The sequence below is a fragment of the Plasmodium knowlesi genome (assembly GCF_000006355.2).
Source record: "Plasmodium knowlesi strain H genome assembly, chromosome: 4".
In the NCBI taxonomy this organism is placed as follows: Eukaryota; Apicomplexa; class Aconoidasida; order Haemosporida; family Plasmodiidae; genus Plasmodium; species Plasmodium knowlesi.
In genome coordinates, this window is record NC_011905.2 from 864,781 (window position 1) to 884,652 (window position 19,872).

The following is a 19,872-nucleotide window of genomic DNA, read 5'->3' on the forward strand; positions in this document are numbered from 1 at the left end:
TTTTTAATTTTTTTTTTTTTTTTTTTAGTTAATCAGTAATCAACATTTCACAAGGGTGAAAAATTATTTATTTATTTTTTTTTTTTTTCTAAAATTTTTACCTTGCCTGTTCAGATGGTCAGGTAATTTTTTCCCACATTTGCACACAATATTAGCTATTTTTTTTTTTTATATTATTTTTTTTTGGTGAAATTTATGTCGGGAAAATCAAAGTTGATATGACTTCACCTTGGCGATTATTCGCCCGGGTGATAAAATGAGATAAAAGGCGTCACGTTTAAAATGAACAAGTGGCACATGCAGGGAACTGCATACACATAAAAAAGGGGATGCCGATATATGGTGCATCCGATGTATACACACAAAAAGGTGCGATGTGTAGCGCTTTACAAATGCGTTTTATTGGCGAAGCATCAGCAGACTTCCACGCTCTTACACTGACATAGGAGTCGTCTTAGTCTTTTCCCATGTGCACATGCAGGAAAGTAATCAGCAAAGTGTAAACCCCTTTTTGTGGAGAGCAACATCAGCGACGTGTTTTCCTTCCTGACTTTGGAGAGAGGTTCAATCTTTCTCATTTTTTTTTTTCACATGACTAAATATCCTCGGCTTCGTCCTCCGGCACGTAATCACCATCCTTATCACTGCTCGCTTTGTCCACTACGCCTTCTTCGCGGGGATCTTCCATTTCTTCGGCCAAGAAGGGCTCATTCCTCTGCGTGCTCCCATTTGCTTCACCCCTCTTCTCTCCATTTGGTCCTTCTACAGACTCACATGGCACACTAAACATATGGTCATCATGAAGGTTATCCTTCTCATCAGCGATGCCCTTGATTTGGAGTTGGTCCTCCATGGGTAGGATGTCTTCTTCCCCCCCGTGTTGGAGCTTTGGTGTGGGGTTCTCGTCTCCTTCCTTAGTATTATTGCTCCGACGGCCTCGACCACTTCTACTACTACAATTGCTACGCTTACCACTTTTGTCACTGCTGCAGGGGGCACTGTCATGCATCATCCCCAAGGCATCACTCGGCAGTCCGGTTCGATAATCACCCCCAGTACCATCATCATCAAAATGGTTACTGTGCATTGGAAGGGAAGTCGTGTTTTCTCCGTCCTCTCCTTGTTCAGTCTGCTGCGCATATAAGACACGCCCTTCCACCCCCTTCTCGCTTCCACTCCGCATGCTGCATTGGTCTTCTTCCTCCTCCTCCTCCTCCTCTCCGGACAAATAATCATCGTCCTCCTCGTCAACATCGGAAAGGTCAGCATTGTCTCTATCGTTGCCATCATTATCATCCTCCGTAATGGAAAGGGAATTGTCCACGACGTCTACCTCCTCGGGGTCCTCAACACCTTCAGGAATATTTATCTCCTCCTTTTCCCCATGCTCAAGAGAGGTAATGTCATTCCTGTGGTTCTCCTTTATCCAGGCATTTTTAATTTCTTCCCTTTTCTTCATTTGTCCTACAATTATCCGTGCCAGTTCTAAAAAGGATCTTACCTTGGAAAATAATTTAATGGATGGATTGACTTTCCTCCTGATCTTGGAGTGTGTCTCACAAAAGATGATGCCCCCCGCGCAACCATTAGGTAATTTTGAAATTTGCATACTGGTGACATTTGGATAAATTTTAAAAAAGGTATAATCGAATTCAAAAAAAAGTTTATGTATTCTTGCACAGGATATATGAAAATAATGGTTGCAATTATTTTCTACGCATTTCTGTGTATACCCATATGTCATGTTACAAATATAACATACATTTCTATTTAGGTGTTTCTTTAATTTATCTTTAATAATTATTTTGTAATTATTTTTTCTGTTGAAATTATTATAGTAGATGTTGCTTGATTTCTTGTTTGATAATCCTACCTCCGTGCACGACGTTACCATTAGTCTTTTCTTTGTCTCTTCAATAATGCTGCTGGATTTAGTGTACGATAATATTTCTTTCCCTTTCTTAACTTTTCTTCCGTCCTTATCTATTTTGTTCTGAATTATGTTACTCTTCGTGCTACCGTTGGGGCTGTGGAGTGCGCCTTGATTTTCTGCCACATTCATTAGGTTTTGCGCCTCGATTGGTTGTTCCATCTCCTCCTTCTTAACCGAATGGACGACACACTGCTCTGTATTTTGTGATAACATCTTCATTCCATTCGTTCTTTCCTTGGCGTCGCCTTCTCCTTCAACAGGGTTACCAATCCCGTCTGGCTGACTGACACTACAGCTAATTGGTGGTACAAGTTCTCCTACCAAAGAACTTGTTCCGTTCGCTTCTTTCTTCATTTGGGTGATTCTCTCCGGACGAGAGCCCCTTTCTGCAGCTATTCCTTGTGGATCCGTAAGCGCCGCGGGGACCAGGGCGACTGGGTTCGGAACGACAAGAGCTCCGCTTACTTGTGCAGTGGCCACTACATTGGTCGTTACACTGGTCGCTACAGTTGCAGGCGCATTTGTCAGTGTGCACGCAGAACTAGCAATGTTCTTCCTCGTATCGACCCCACGGTTGTGCGTGCCCTTGTTCACACTAACCCCCGCTTCATGGCGATAAAGAAACTCGCCCAGCAAACTCTGTTTCTCATCATAATCACATTCTCTATCCAAAACACAAACTTCTGTATCTGACTTGAAGTCCTTCTCCTTCATCTGTGATACCTCATCACAATCTTGCATGGAAAAATTATCGTAATTAAAAATCTGGTAATATTCTTCCGCAATGTCTTGTATAATAATTTGGGGAGCATACAGGGCACATTGCATGTGTACAAATACAAAATCTTTTTCTCCTTTGAAAAAGGCGTTTTTTTTATTTTTATTTTTGTCTACCCTGTTATTATCATTCATTCTGATTAATTTGATGGCACCTCCCCTTCTGCTGCAGAGTATGCAATTGACATTTTCATGGCTGTAATTATTGGCACACAAATCGCACACAAATAATTTCCTCTCTTGAATATCATCCAAGTCGGTCAGGCACTTGTCCTCTTCGCACCTGAACTTGCCATTTTCACTTAGGTGCAGAAACTTTTGCTTCTTTTTAAACTCCTTCAAATTTTTTATAATTTCTGCACTTTCGAAATATTCAGGGGAATACAAATAGTTCATAATTTCCTTCTGCATTAACTCCTTGAATTCTTTCGACTTTTCTATTTCTTCCTCCGTACTAATTACATTTTCCAACTGTGCGGGTTCCTCCTTATTATCCCCTGATCCATCACCTGAGGCGCCTGCAAACATGGCGGAGATGTCTTCACTTTGTGCTACACAAGTTGATTCGCCTCCTTCAGGAATGATAGTAGGATTGCCAACAGGGAGGAGATCTACATTTTGCGAATTTTCTCCGGGGGGATAATGATTCCCTTCCGGAAATTGCTCCTCCACATGCCCACATTTTAATCCGATGGGATGATCACCCCTTCTATCTGCTTGTGGAAGAGGACCACCTATCCCTTCATGGGTGACAATCTTCCCATAGGTTAGGTCCTCCTTCCTCACATCTGCAATGACTACTCCTCCTGGGGATATCTCATCACAAGCGTAGTGTCTATTCTGTTCAAGCAAAATGTTGAGAAGAGCTTCCTTCTTCTCCTTCAATTTCCCTATCAAATTCTTCACCTTCTGTTGCTTGGTGTGGATTAAAAGGGTGTGCGCCCTTTTACTCTTTCGATAGAAGTGGTATTGCAGCTGGGATGAGTCGACAAGATAGCAACTCTTATGCACACACATGTTGCAATACTTACAGTACAACAATTTCTTCTTCTTGTAGGATGTAAAGCAAACGAGACAAATATCATTCTTTATATAATCAATAGATGGAAGGAGGAAAAAATTATATTGAAAGGAATCCAGATAATTAAAGTTGAAAGCTAAAACTTCATATACATCTCCGGTTCCTCCCCCAGTCGCTACTCCCCCTGCTGCAATCGCTGTTGGTCCACTTCCAACCCCCCCTGTGATAGTTCCTCCTTTTTTAATATTACCACCACTGTTTCTAATTTTGTATTTCACAGTATTTTTCTGCTTCCTCTCCTTTTTGTTACTTTCATATATACTTGGATACAAATCCCGGTTGAGGTACTTGGTCCTTCTCTTGATGATCTCATCGTAAATCCTAATAACGCCACACTTTTTTATAGAATGGAAAATACACTTGATGAAGAAAAATATACGGGGAAAGCAATAATCAATTTTGTTTTGGAATTTTAAAAATTTTTTATTTGAGTTTTTGCACTTGATGTACAACCCACACATGTATGCACATAGGGGGTGGACGTATTTTTCACATTTGATATTTTCACATTTCATAAATAATCCTTTGCTCTTTAAACAAACGTCGCATCGCACCTTCTCCTGTCCGTATCCGTTCAGTAGGTACGGGCTGCATGATAACAATTTTGACGAGAGATTCTTCTCCTTCTGCCTTATGACCGATGTGTTTTTTAATGTGGTCTCCCCATCGTGATGATCCTTCTCTGTATTAGTATCATTATGGAGATGAAAAAATGCAGAGTCGGATCGAAAAGATGACGATGTCAGAGTGGAGCACGACGAGTCGGAAGAGGAGTATCCATCTTGTGGGTAACTCTCCCCAGATTGTATTCGCACATGGTCCTTTTTTCCTTCCAATAGATATGTATCCTTACTATGATCAAAACCGCTTTTGGTGGAGTCATCACCTTCAAGGAAATGCACACGATTATTGTTCTCCCCCTTATCCTCACCGAGGATACCATCCTTGGCCCCATCGTTCATCCCATATTGCTCGGAAAGCAAAGTAGCATTCACCTCGTTAATCATATTCCCCGTTGCAGTTTTTTTCTTTTTTTTTTTTACATTCTCAATCTGGCTAACGTTTTCACTTCCCCTCTTCTTCTTATCCTCCTTCTTCTCAAACGACAAGAGCTCACCAACCTCGCCACCAGTAGTCGTCGTATCCACATTTTTTTTAACACTTTGTTTCGTATTAGACATGTAATTCTTCGAAAAAATTGATTTTACGGATTGGACTTTGTACCGATGTTCCATGTCCACCTCGGGGTTGGACACTCCACGGTCAGGTGTTCCGGTAAGCGTGTTTTCCTTAGAATGCCTCGACAGAGAATTCCCTTTTCCATCCTTCGCGTCTTCATCCTCCCCCAAATTTACAAAATCTGATGCCTTCTCTTCTGTGCAGTTTACTTCATGTGGGGGAGTATTCGCGGGTAAATTAACGAGACTCGGATGGGATAGCGATTCGTTACCAGCATCAACCACGTTGCTACTCTCGCCTATGTAGGAGAGTCCACCCTCTTCTAAACCTTCCGCCAACATCTTCCCCCTTGTGTGGGTTCTCCTCATCAGAAGCTTTCGTCTCTTCTTCTCTAAAGATGACAAAATCTCCTGCGTCAAGGACAAATTATTAAGTTTGAGGAACTCCTCCAGATTTTCTAAATTCACATTTGCGTTGACCAACAAATCTGGAACACAGAACATAGCGCAAAATGTGTGCACGAAAATATCACTCCTAAGTTGGACAAAGGCCCCTCCTCTTTCTATGCATATATAACACTTGATGTGGTTGTCAAAGAGGTAGAGGTAATTGGTGCCGAGGGTTTTCTTTTCAAACTCACATCTCTGACAGAGCCATTCATTGGAACCGATGGAAGAAGTTGCCTGTGCATACGTAGAACTAGTTTCCTCCGTTTTTTTCGTAGAAATGTAGCAGAACTTGTGTACATGCATGTAGCACCTTGCACAGCGCATCATCAGATTACGGTTGCTCTTGATATTCTTCTCGATGATAGCAATCTCTGTACCGCTACACACACTGTTAATTTTTTTCTCGCACGCAACGCCAGGGTTGCTAATCTGTGCGGCGCCTTCGTTCCCCTCAGTACCTTCCCCTGCGGGGATCGCTTCCTCAGCGCCCTTATCACCCCCCCCGCTTTGTTCTAGTGAGCCAGGGATCACTTCCTCTTTCTTACAGATTGATCTACTTCTGCCCTGTCCCTGCTCCACCTTATCCATCTTCTCATTCTTCACATCAGCGGCTGGGGTGGAAATGGAATTGTTCCTAGACACGTTCTGTGCAGTATCTCCTTGTTCACTGATCTGCGTACTATTATAGTCATCGTTAAAACAGATACAACAGTAGGATAGTACTGGAGTTATATTCAAATCGGTATTGTTTGAAAACCCGCAAAAATTTTCTTCATTATTTATAAATAGCGCTTCTTCACCTTCCTTTTCTTCCACCCCTTCTTTGTTTGTACGACAAGCAGTTAGGGGGCACTCTCCATCCTCTCCAAATATAGATGACTTAGTGTGCCTGTGAATTTTATACTTCAGAAAGATGGTATACTCAAATGGAGGTAATTTCTGTTTCTTATATTTTCCAGAAAATTTGTGTAAATCAAAAATAGTTTGTATATTTACATTTTTGTATCCATCGGATTGGATACGTTCATTTAGCTTCAACCTGCTACTAGTACGTACATAGTTGATGTTGTAAAAAAGAGAGTATCTTAATTGGTTCCATCTCTCAAACATAAGATATCTATAAGTTATTTCATCACTTCGACTTACATTTTCACTGATCTTTGGTGGCATTTTGTTTTCCTTGATGACCTTCTTCAACAATTTATTTGAGATGCAACTGAGCCTCTTCTGAACCGTATTAAGATATATCAAAAAACAAATTAAATTTTTGTCTACAAATTTTGAGTTTTTAATGTAGCTTTCTATTAATTTTTCCTCTTCACATAACAGATCTATTATGATATCCTTATCAATTGGTATAATATCGTTAGATAGAATTTCTTTATCTATTTCATCCAACATTTCTTCGCTGTTTGTAAAATCTGGCAATCTTCTACTGTCCTTCAATTGATACTTTTCACATTCTCCGTTTTCTTTCTTCTTCCAAATTGTTCTGTTACTTTCCCCTTCTGTCATTCTATCTTCTTCTAATTTGTATTTATTTTTTACTCCTCTTTTCCTACCTCTCTTTTTCCCCTTCTTCCTTCCTCTTTTTTTCTTTTCATTTCCGTTATTCATATCAAGTTCTGTGTCCACTTCGGCCTGTTCATCTGAATCCCTCTCTGCGTTTCTATCAGTTTCTTCCTTCAGGAAGTTTACCTCCCTCTTCGGCACACTTTTTTGGATCATGTTTTTTTTGTCTGAGTTCCTGATACTTCCGCAGGTCCGAATGAAACTTGGTTCGTTCTTCATGCATACATCTTGCATGGTGGCTCCTCCATTTGAAACATTGATCTCATCGGTAAAGGCGCTCCTTATTGTTCCATTCGCCTCTTCCTTCAATTCATTCTTCATTTCTGGGTAAAATGGGCCAATCTGCTCGGAAGGCACTTCTACACTGTCAGTGGTCCCATTCCCAATGTGTGTGCTATCTCTTTGCAGATTCATCTCTTGTAGGTTACCCCCTTCATTCTGAATCGAACTCACACATGTAGGTATGCCATCCGGTTCCACCTTCACAAATGCGCTTTCTCCCATCTGTTCATTTTTTTCTCCGCTGATAAAACCATACTCGTTCTTCATACCATTGTTTGTACACACCGTTTGCGCGGTACCCATCGGGACGTTTAAATCTTCACATGGCTGGCTCCTAGCTACTCCAGTCCTTCTTCTCCGCTTCACACCAACCGTATCATCCATGGGGATCGAATCATTAGCACATGCTGTCATCGCAGCCACTCCACACCTTCCACCTTTTGAAGGGAATTTGCATCCTCCACCCCTCCTTGTACCCTTACCCCCTTTCCCATATCTCCTTCTTCCTCTAGCGTTCCCACAAGAGGAACCTTTCAAAGAATTCGAACTGGAATAAGCATCACAGTTGGATTCTGAACTCAGTTTCTTCTTAATGCTATTTTTTGAGAAGTGCCTATATTGCAAAATATACTTTTGCATTTTTAGTAGCAAATAATATTTCTCGAAGATGCTAAAAAGGCAGGGGTTATTCGACCAAACGTAGTTATCGATCAGAACAGAATTCGCTGCGTTCTGTTTCTCACTATGCATGTGATTGTTTCTTCCATTTTCATAATTTTCTATAACTATTCCCGTTCCAATTGTTGGCCCCATTGACGGGCCACCTGCAGAGACACCTGTCCCTGTTGTTGTTGTTGTTGTTGTTGTTGCTGTCCCAATTTTTGCAAATTCCATTTTTTCAAGTTTCAAATTTGAATTCAAAAATTTGTTAAGGATGCTTATTTCTTTGTCAACTGAATGGTTGTTGGTAGATTCATTTTTTACAAATTCTTCCTCCTTCTTCGTAGTTGCATTCAAATCGAAATGGATATAGGTATTCAACTTCTTCTTGTCAATCAGTGGGAAAAGTGTTATGTCATTTCTGAGCTTTTTCTTCCTAATCATATGATCGTTGGTTTCGATGCATAGATTCTTCACATCATTTAGAAGCTGATTCATGTTCCTATCTTTCTCTTTGGCGAAGGGAAGGTACGGGTATATCACTTCGCTCTTGAGGTTCGCACTTTTCCCAAGCATGGAAGCATCATGTGGAGGAAGAAAATGTTGCTCCTGCGAGGGCGATAATTCCTGTCCGTTTATGGGTTGGCCCTCCCCTTCGCTTTTCAAATGAGGGGAATTGTTTCCACTCTTCATTCCTCCTCCTATCAGCCCCTCTTCATTAAAGATTACACCTACCTGAGGATTATCGTTCGTGATGACCTCGGCGTTAGTGTTGACATGGCTCAGTTGAGTCTCCCCCTTACTAGGTCCATCCTGAGGGGAACCACTATCATTCTTCTCTCTGTTTTCTACCGCCTCACACTTGATATTTCGCAAGGGGTGGTCACTTACAATAGCTCCACAGCCACTATCATCAGCAAGCACTCCTACCGTGGTATCCTCACCTGGATGATCCCCCTTGGTATCACCCAACTTTGCAAACGAACTATCTGTGAAGGTCATTCCTTTTGGAATCTGTTCCACCCCATTCCTATATTTAATTTGGATGAAGTTCAATCTGTTCTTTAAAAAAACGAAATCATAATAACTAAGAAATTTATAAAATCTAATTTTTACATTTTTATATTTTTTCATTTCATTCGTAATGCACTTTTCTAAATTCATCTCGGACTTTTTCATTTTCTCTATTTGTTTCAATGAGTATAGGTGGAAAAAATTATTTTTAATACTCTTCAATGTGTCTAGATGGTTAAATTCGAATGACACCCACACGATTTTATCTCCAAAATCGATGATTGCATTTGTTTTGTATTTCAAATTCATCATTCTTTTTTTCTTGTTCAATTTCCTCTTCCTTCTTTCTTCGAATAATTTTTTTTGCAATCTACTAATGGAGAGATTCGTGCATTCCATTTTTAATGTTTGAGTGAAGCATCCACTAATTCCTTGCGATTCTTTTTTCTGTGTGATTTTCTTCTCAATGTATAGGCTAATGTCGCCATGTTTCTCGATCGTACAATGGTCTACTGTACTTTCGCTCTTATTTTTCATTTCCCCTTCGCTCTTCTGAGGAGACTTCAATTTCGTTTGGAACAGTCCAAAGGATAGCTTGCTCACGATATTGTTCATTCCATCATCGATCTCCTCACTGGGATGTATCAATCCATTCGCCTGCGCTTCTCCACTAACACCCTTCTGTTCCTCCTCCTTGCACATTTTCCCTTCATGTAAATCTCCAACATTTTCCTTCTCTCCCTCTGTAGGCATACTATCTCCCACATTAGCAGATTTCTCCTGATCGCTTTTTTGATTTCCCTTTTGATCGTTTTTTTTTTTTTTCCTAATATTTCCGGAAGAGAAGAAAAAAAGCGGTTTCTCCACATTTTCTCCACAAGCATTCTTCGCTTCCGTGAAGGAGTGAGTGTCTCCCATGGGAGAAAATAACCCTGCTTCTTCACTGAACAACCTATCGCTGTTGTTTATATTTCCAACCATCTCCAACGTTGTCGTGGGTAATCCCTTTTCCTTTCGCATTATCCTTCTCCTTTTTTTTTTCATTCTCCTGAGTAACTCTCTTCTCTTCCCTTTATGGGTCTTTCTGCTGATTTGTCTCATCCCCTTAGCGCCATAATACCAGTCGAAGGGTCCTCTTACCTGGTGATTGATTTTTTTCTTCAACATCTTCCTGATGTTAAAACAGAGGTTCTGCTTGTACACATCGATGAGCTCCAACAGGTTATCATTCAGTTGTACATTTACAAATTCATTAATGGAATAAGTTCTGTACCTCTTGGATAGTATCTTTTCGATAAAATGGTTTTGATATGCTGCGTTTCTTATTTCGCTTCCTCCCTTTTTGTTTGTCCCTGGATTGCTCTCGTAGATGTACCGAGCGTTGCTACTTCCCAAGTGGGTCATACCGTTTCTGTAGTCTACCATGGATCCGTCTATCTTATCATTAGCAGCGGAGTCGTGCAAATCACTGGATGGGAAATTCTTGCCATTAACTGCCACGTTCCTTGGGGACACTTGTCCATTGGTCAGCGCAGAGTCGAAATTATGCAACGAACAAATTTCTTCAAATTCTTTTTTTTTTTTTAATAACATTTCGAATAAGGTATTATTGCCTGCGCTAAGAGAAACACTTTGAAAGAAGTTGGTCTTTCCCTTGTTCATAATTTCATCTTCACCATCATAAACCCCCTTGTCGTGATTGTCAGATTGTACGTTTCCTCCTCCCTTTGACTCCGTCTTTCCGGTCTTATTGGCCACGCCTGATGCAGTTGCTGCAGGAGGAGTTACTACCATCACCCCCTTGGAATTCCCCCCCCGTTCGTAACAATCGCTTCCATCCCCATTTGCCAAAAGCATGTCCGCTCCGATCACATGATCCAGTGTATTCTTGTAAAAATTTGAATGTGTAAAATTATTTTCATGTTTTAGTTGTGAAATATCAAAAAAACGTTCGATGCTTAGGAAAATTTCTTCGTACAACTGCGTGTAGGCATTTTTCTTGAACGCATTTTTATCATTCACTTTGATGGAGTTTAACTTATTTAGTACATCATTATAATCGTGAATGAACGACCTAAAATTAATATTTAATAAATCATTAAATCCTGGATCTGGGTTTTCATCCCAATCAGATTTATCTTCTGTATCTGCATCTGAAATGTTTTTCTTTTCTTCATCTACATTGATAAATTTTTCATAATCCTTTTCTAATTTTATTTTTTTAAAAATGCTATCATATTTACTCCAATTAATTTTTACACTCCTTAAATTCTGGCTCTTGTTCAATTCGTCTTCCTTTCCATTTCTTATATTGTTTTTATTTTTTTTCTTGTTATTCAAGATTGTGTTGTTTTTCTTGCTACTCACACTTCCTACATCGTTCGCAGGAGCACTTACATTGTCGTTCTCCAATTCTCCGTTCATGTCCTCCTTCAGATTATTCACATTACTTGCGCACGGGTCGTTTGGGACACTTCCATATGGATATATGTGATCACCTTCTCCTAGAAGGAAATTCCCGTTGCTTATTTTCTCATTTTCTATCTGCACATTGTTCAGGTATACTTTGGCATGAGTCGTATTCATGTGCATGCTGCTCATGGTACTCATATTTGTCATGTTGCCCTGACGTACCTGTACATGGTTTAGTTGATCATTCCTCATGTTCATCTGCTCAAAGGGGTAGTTACTCTCCATCTTAATACCTTTGATATTTTTATTTACAAAATTATTGCCATTTATATAACTGATCATTCCGGGGGTGTTACTCATTTCGTTCATGTCTCTGTTCATCATCATCATCATGCCGACGTTAGCCTTGTTTCCACCTCCGCTATTGTTCGGGATCATTTTATTCGTTCCATATCTTTCGCCTACAAATTTCATGGGACTTCCATTGGTACAGATGGGGAGATCATTCATGGGAGGAAAAATCCCACGAGCTCCCACTCCCATGTTCATGTTAACCATGTTGTTGTTTACCATGCTCATCATGTAACTGTTATTATTCCTCATCTCATTTTTCATCATCTCATTTTTCATCATCTCATTTTTCATCATCTCATTCTTCATCATCTCATTTTTCATCATCTCATTTTTCATCATCTCATTTTTCATCATCTCATTTTTCATCATCTCATTCTTCATCATCTCATTTTTCATCACTTGGTTCTTCATAAGCTGATTTTTCACCATGTCATTTTTCATCATATCGCTCTTCACGACGCCACCTTGACTAGCCTTGTTGCTCCCCATCATGGGATCTCTCAAAATACTGTTGCTCCTATACACACTGCCGTTCACGACATTGTCTTTCATTTTCCCATTGTTCATTCCATCCGGCACATTTGCACCAATCATATTTTTTGTAATAGAATTCCGACCCATGCTGGGACTGACGTAGCTACCCATTTGGTTCATCATATGGTTGTTCATGATTAAACTGCTATTTCCGCCTTTGCCTTTATTGTTGCTACTTAACTTGTTCATGCTTACAGTACTCATGAGCGACTTGTTCGAGTGCCCGCTGGTTTGACTCATCAGTGATCCGCTCGTCTGACTCATCAGTGATCCTCCCGTCTGGTTAGCCATGTGGCCGCTCCCCGCACTACGCATAAGCCCATTCATGTGCGCACCCGACTTGCCACCCGATAGACCCCCCATTTGGCTATTCAATGAACCCGTTCCAATCATGTTGCCACCCTGGTGTAGATTCACAAGTCCCTTCATATGATTGATTCCACTTGTATTTGAGCCTTCCATGTGAATGTTGGCATTGATGCTTACGGAACTAGATATGCTATTCGGCACGTTTCCGATGTGGTTGTTCGAAGGGTGTACAAAACTGTTATTGCCTCCGTTGTTCATTCCACTTTGCATTCCGCATCCTACTCCCATCTGACCATTCCCGTGGAAACTCATCTTATTGCCAACCTGCCCATTCGCTAGATTCCCCTTCTGTTGATTAAAATGCATCCCGTAATTAGGCATGTTATTACCTACGGTGCCATTGGCGACAGTGTTTACCCCGGCGCTCGGTACGTGTGGAGTGAGTGCGTTAGTCATCATTCGGTTCATCTGACTACAATTGCTTTTCATAATACTGTTTCGGAACCCGTTGTTCATATGGTTCATCTGACCATGCATGGAGTTGCTACCCTGTCCACTGCTATTTCCGTGGTTACCCAGAGAGCTGTTTATCGACCCTCCCACCCTGCCGCTCAAACTAAGACCAATGGGCCCGTTTGAGTTGGCATAAGGTGGAGCGTACGACATATTTCCATTGTTACCTACATACATGTTCAAATTTCCGTTGGGTATGTGGCCCATTGCATTGGTTCCTCCGTGCCTGTCGACGTTTCCGCCAACATGATCACCTATCCCATCACCCATGGGACCACTCATCTGACCACCCATCTGACCACCCATCTGACTACCCATCTGACCACCCATCTGACTACCCATCTGACCACCCATCTGACTACCCATCTGACTACCCATCTGACTACCCATCCTAGTAGTGTACCCCCCCCCTGACTTCACATTTATCTTACCCATACCATCATGCATAATTTTATCTGGCATGTGGCTATTATAAAGGAAGGAGCCATTACTATGCATGCCTCCAATGTTGTTCATACTGGTAACACTATTAATCCCTCCAGGGTTATGAAAATGCTTCACGTTCCGCACACTTCCATAATTCCCCCCACCCATGTTACTCTCGTCCGGGGTATCATTTATGGTGTCCATTTTTTTTCTACCCTTCCTTCCACTGGTGGCTTTATTAATATTCCTACTTTTGTCGTTTAACTTTTTTTTCCGTTTCTTTTTCGTCTTTCCATTTTGAGTTCCCATCAGAACATTATCATCTTCCTCTTCGTCCTCGTTCGGGAACCCTCCTCTCTGGTCTTCATTGTTGTCATTGCCATCTCCATCATCCCTATCTCCTTTATCACCTCCTTGGTTAAAATTTCCATTGGGGTTATTATTAACTTCATGTGGGTAATTACCGCCTTCATTGGGGTTTCCCCCTGTTGGACGACCACCACCATCCCCATAATCGTTGTTATTACCGCCCCATTCACTACCCCCCACTTGGTTGCTACATACGTACGGGTCCATCGTACTGAAGCTATATTTCCATGATTGGTCATCGCCCATTCGACGTTTACACATAATCGGTCGTGACGTGTGGGTCGCTCTCTTCTGGCTGATTTCATCCTCATCCAAGGAAAAAGAAAATATAGTGCTCATTCCTGTGTTAGGGGAAAAAAAGGGAGCAATCATTATAGGTGTGTAATAATATACACATGATAATAAAGCGGTGGCAGCGTAATCACTCTCCGTTCTATTGCCCTTTTTTTTTTTTTCTTTTTTTTTTTTTTCTGCCCATTCTGTTGTCAATTTATATGCCAAGTTTACCTGCACCGTTCAGGTAAAAAATAAGTGTTCCATGCAAATCTACTTTGAAATATTTTTCCAATAAATGGATCAAAAGGGAAGGAACCAGATAGGTGATCACTCTAGTTGATGCCATCTTGTTCGAAAAAAACATGCTTAACATTGCATCGCCTTCCTTATTTAAAATAGCTATCATGGAGGAACATAAACGAACGGAGATCACATGAATTACAAAAAAAAGGGAAATAATCAACTCGGACAACATGAGGCGGGTAAACAATATGTTGAGTCCCACCTCCTTTATAAAATCTAACACACATATACAAACGTGCGCTATGTGTAAAATTAATACACGATAAAATTCATGACTGGATATAAATTTCCCATGGGGGGTGCACACCGAGCCTAAACGATAAGTAAAACAATTGCACGTTTCACTTATTGCTTCATTCTTGCATGGAAAGGAATAATCATTTGACTTTCTCATCAATGGTAAAAATGACAAAGCTGTATAGCCACATGGGCAGTGTCTTCTTCTGCGATATTTGTTTCTACCCTCAGAATAAGCAAAAGGGTAACAAGCCGCAAACATTAAGCAGTGTTCCCTCTCAAAAAACACATTCAATACGTTACTAAGCGGAAAAAATATGCACGTTGCTTGTTTAATTCCTTCTCTTTGTATATCAACTTGCGTAACCTTCCCTCCATCATTATGGTCCTCCCAAACATGCATTCCTAGCAATGGCATGTTTTCTTCCATTCTTAAATTACCAGATGGTGAATTCTCCATTGAATAATAACCAACCTTGCATATGCCACTTTCCTTTTTGGATAAGGTACTACTTGAACATGATCTGAAAACGCTCCTACTGTGGCAGGAATTTCCCTGACCCGTAGTGCAATCCTTAAGTGATACGTTTAATAAATTACATTTGTCGGTAGACATGTATTTCTGCGATCGGTTCGTCACTTCACTGCAGATACTTTGTCTGATGATTACAGATGGCCGCTTCGCCAATAGCGATGTCATCAGCTCGGCGCAAAGATGGACATACATGAGAACATCTCTGATAGCAATAACTAATGAACCTACAATGACACGCACTAAGGCTGCTATTCGTATTATACTAGTGATGGCTACTTGGAATATAAAATTAACCACATCACAGACTATCCCTTCGGATATTAAAACAATGATTGGTATCCTGCTGTTCCCAAACAGATTAATTACGTGCCAGCACAAAGGAGGAGGGGTTCTCTCTAAGCGGTCATTACCACTGCAACAGTTGGCTGCACCGCACGTGTCACTTATTTTATCGCTCACTATAGTTCCAAATATTTTCTTATTGCATCTTAACTTTCCGAAACTCGAAAAAAAAATAATAAAAGGCACATTCTGATAATCCTTTGTTATGAAAAATAATATATCACGTTTAGGTGTTATTTGTTGATCTTTCACTTTGACGTGGAAAAGTCGAGAACGTAAAAGGATCACTGGATCGTTTGTGTTAGCTCCTGCTACGCTTGTCTCGTTCCTATCAATATGGGCACATAACACCTTCTTCCCATTTTTCTTAAAATAATTTAAATCATTAATAAGGGAAAAGGAACTAATTGTCCGTTTATTCCATTGGATGGCATTTTCTGCGCACCCCAAGTCACATGGCCTGCACAAAAGACAGACTGTAGATTTGTTGTTCGTTTTGGTATTGTGAACACTCGTGCTCCTGATTGACTTGCGCATTCCGAGATGCGTCTTGGTAAAGGTTCTCTTGTGGTAGCCTATTTTTTTTTTCACCTTTACGCAGTTGATATTATTACACAATGGGAGAAGGGTACTATTTCCGGTTCTTTTCAAAAAGAGCATATTTTTTCTTTTGGGTGAACAAGCGCTACTTCCTCTGGAGTGTCCATCGAGGTAGATACGTTTCTCCTCACTGCCGTGACCTCCCCTCTCTGTTGACTTCCCCGTCCTACCATCCCGACAGGCATCATCTCTGTCGTATGTCTCTTCCCCTTGAGAGCGGACAACTCCCGGGGCACCCGAATTGACTACAAAATTCGCCACAAGGCTAGCCTTCTTCCTATTTTTATACAACACAAGTAATAACAGAACTCCACTCTTGATATTCCGGAAGAAATTAATTTTCTTCGTGGGACCATAGATGGAATTCTGATGATCATGTCTCCTATATAGGTGGCGCATAACTAGGAGGAACACTTTTGCATTTTCGTCAGAGTGATTTCCCTTTTTCAATGGCACGTGGTAAGCGTTGTTCTGCACGTTCCATTCTGTATTTTCCTTCTTCTCAATTTTTGTTGTACCTCTATTTAAACCCCCACATGTAAAACAATGATCAAAGGCAACCTTCATTTTATTTCTACCTAGCACATTCTGCACACTCGAGCCTTGAACAGAACTCATTTTGGGGTGAATCATTCGCTTTATTACGTTTTCATGTCAAAATGAGGGGGAGAGCGGATGAGTATATCAGGTATTTTCTTTTCTTCCTCTCCCCTTTGTTTTTTTTTTTTTTTTTTAAGAGACTATGATGTGAATTAATCACAGTTGGAGTATCACCAGTTGGCTATTCCACTGCAATTACTTGCCTGCAACACAGCGGTTACTTCTCTAATATGCCACATCAGTTTCTGTTCCTTCCTTCCCTTTTCCCTTTATTTAACATTTTAAAAAAATCCTGCACAGTGATAAAATTCCCTTTTGAAAAAAAAAAAAAAAAAAAAAAAAAAATCACGGCGGACAGAAAAATGTGGAAAAAACAACACAAAGATTTCACTTCAAAAAATGCGAGCTGTATGAATTTACAATCACTAAATGTGGATTACATGAGAAAAAAAAAATTAACATGACAATAAATAATGTGAAATACACCTCCAAAATTAATGATGCTGCAAGTACTCTACGCCTGGCAGGTACATGTTTCTGCGTAACAAGAGCTTCATGTACAAAATGGCGTACAGTCCCAATTGGGCCCCAAAAAAAAAAAAAAAAAATAAAATAAATTAAGTGCTCGAAACGGAGAGTAATCAGCATGTGAATGAAAAAAAATACGTAATATCGTATGCAATCAGAAGAGTGAAGGAAAAATATGAAAAGTGTAAAATTGTGAGAGAACGAAAAAAAAAAAAAATTGAAAAGGGGTTATAAATGTGCAGAAAAAAAGAGGGGAGAAATTGGAACACAGGTGTGTACATAAAAGGGAGGGCAAAAGTATTCACATAAAAGGGGGGCACAAAGACGCAGAGACGTGGTAACAGAGAATGTGAACAAAGTGGAAAACAGAATCGGAGAGAAATTTCGGTCTTGTCCATGTAGAAATGCTAGCACGATCAGAGCAGTAGGTGCCAGAAGGTTCGACAAGAAAATGTGAACAAAACGGGAGGAAAATACACCACGGTGAGAAAAATGGTCGCAGTTCTCCTCAGTTGGTCGCAAGCTCGTCGCACAGTGGCGCGAAGTGCGAGCGAAAGATGACACGCAATAAAATAGGGAGCACGTAAATTCATACGCGCGTGAAAAAAAAAAAATTGTTAATTTGTTGCGTGTGCAAGGGATAATTTCTTCTCTGCTCATTTCCTTCCTTCGAAAATTATAAGCTCAATTTTGATTGAAAAACAAATCAACATTTTTTTTTTTTTTTTTTTTTTTTTTTTTTTAAACGGCCCTGAGGCATGTACGCTGTTCTGCGAACAGTGAGGATTGATTAATATGTACTGAGTTTTTTTTTTTTTTTTTTTTTTTTTTTTTCCTGCGTACCTTTTTGAATATGGAAAAATGTGTTAAAATGGTATGCTATATTGCCATAAGAGTATATAATGCGCGCGATGAGGATGATGAGGTGCGGATAACGCGCGAAGTGGACTGGGGGGTGGAGGGTGTAAAAAGATAAAATAAAACGGAAAAAAGAAAATCGCAAACGTAAGGATATGAGAAATACAAAATTTTTTCACATACCATTTACCATTACGTGTATATGCATGCGTACACGATTGCGGGGAATTACGCACTGCTTCGGTGTATACCCAAAATGGGCAAGGGGGGTATGCATACTTTTGCATACATCCAAGCGAATGACATGCATGCTTTTGTGTACACTTTTACATAAGCGGCTACTTTTACGTACGTGTATGCGCGTGGCGTGCACGATCACACGGATACGGCTCACTGCCTCCCAGCATGGTCGGAAGATTTAGCGCCAAATTTCTCGCAAACGCAGCATTTGTGTACGCACATTGGTCAAAGCAGAAAATAAAATTGTTCAATTAGGCCAAAAAAAAGAATAAAGTACAAAAATAGGCATTCATTCATTCATTTTTTTTTTTTTTTTTTTTTTTATCTCCCATTGCGGGATAGGCTCCACGTAAGAAAAAATAGCACGTGCACACACACACAAGGAAAAAAAAAAAAAAAAAAAAAATGCTACTTGTAAACAGGCACATATGACGCATGAAAACCCACCTTTTTTTTTTTTTTTTTTTTCTTTTTTGTTATTCCCGTATATGTGGTATTTCCTCAGGGTGACAAAATATAAGGGTGATCCTTGGGGGAGAGTCTTTCCCGCAAGGAAGTGAGCCCCTTTTCCCCTTCCACTTCTCTGCATATCCTTGCGCATACACCCCTTTCATTGTTTGCATCAATTATGCGCATAAAAAAAAAAAAAAAAAAAAAAAAAAAAAGCGCAATCAGCACAAGGCGAACAAAAGGAGGAAAAAAAAAAAATTGTTACGAATTAACTATAACAGGGGATACACGTACCATGTAACTATCAAAAAGATTACTCACGGAATGGAATGTTTTTTTTTTTTTGCCCCCCGTATGTCCTTTAGGCCTTCTCTCAACGTTCCGCATCCTTATTTACAGGTGTACATGCGTATAAACCGTTAAGCTGAAGGTTACATAGAAGCCTTACCTTTTCTTGTGGAGGTACCCAGTTCGATCGGAATTTTCAACGACATATATATTCCCCATTATATGCGCAAGTGCGTGATTAACACAGTGTAGAAGCGACTTGTTCTTGTATTTAAGCGATTCTCCCTGTTTAATGCTCTGCGGGGAAAAACCTTATCTGTCACCTTCCTCTTTCTTTCTCCTCCCTTCTGTTGCCCGTCTTTTGTGTTGTATCTTGCCCTCTATTGATTTCTTTTTCGCCACACCGAAATGGAAGTCAATCACGCTCCACTCAGTTCCATGGGTTGACTGCCCTCTGTGCAAAATCATTTCGAAAAATTAAAGCATGCTTATAACGTGTGTGCTGAAATGGAGAGGAAGGTGTCACTATAAATTGGTAAATTTTGTGGACAAAAAAAAAAAAAAAAAAACTGTTATGTTCGCCCATTAAAGTTCATCTCTAACCAACACCTTGAATTCTTCTTACGCGTAGCACCATGTTGAACAAATCCTCCTTCTATACGTAATTCGTGATAATTACCCTGAAGGTAATGTTCCAACTCTTTTCTGCTTTAGTCGTGGAGAAGGAGGTCGTTATCCCATTTAACAGGGA

The 19,872-nt window shown here is 40.2% G+C and overlaps 1 protein-coding gene across 1 annotated transcript; it reads right to left on the bottom strand.

The window, feature by feature from the left end:
• Positions 1–595: 595 nt before the first annotated feature.
• Positions 596–16,790, bottom strand: PKNH_0420000 (zinc finger protein, putative; the record flags this gene model as incomplete). Its single annotated transcript, XM_039113877.1, has 2 exons — positions 596–14,205; positions 14,372–16,790. 2 exons carry the CDS (start codon positions 16,788–16,790, stop codon positions 596–598), a joined length of 16,029 nt encoding a protein of 5,342 aa, XP_038969489.1.
• Between the last annotated feature and the right edge of the window lie 3,082 nt (positions 16,791–19,872).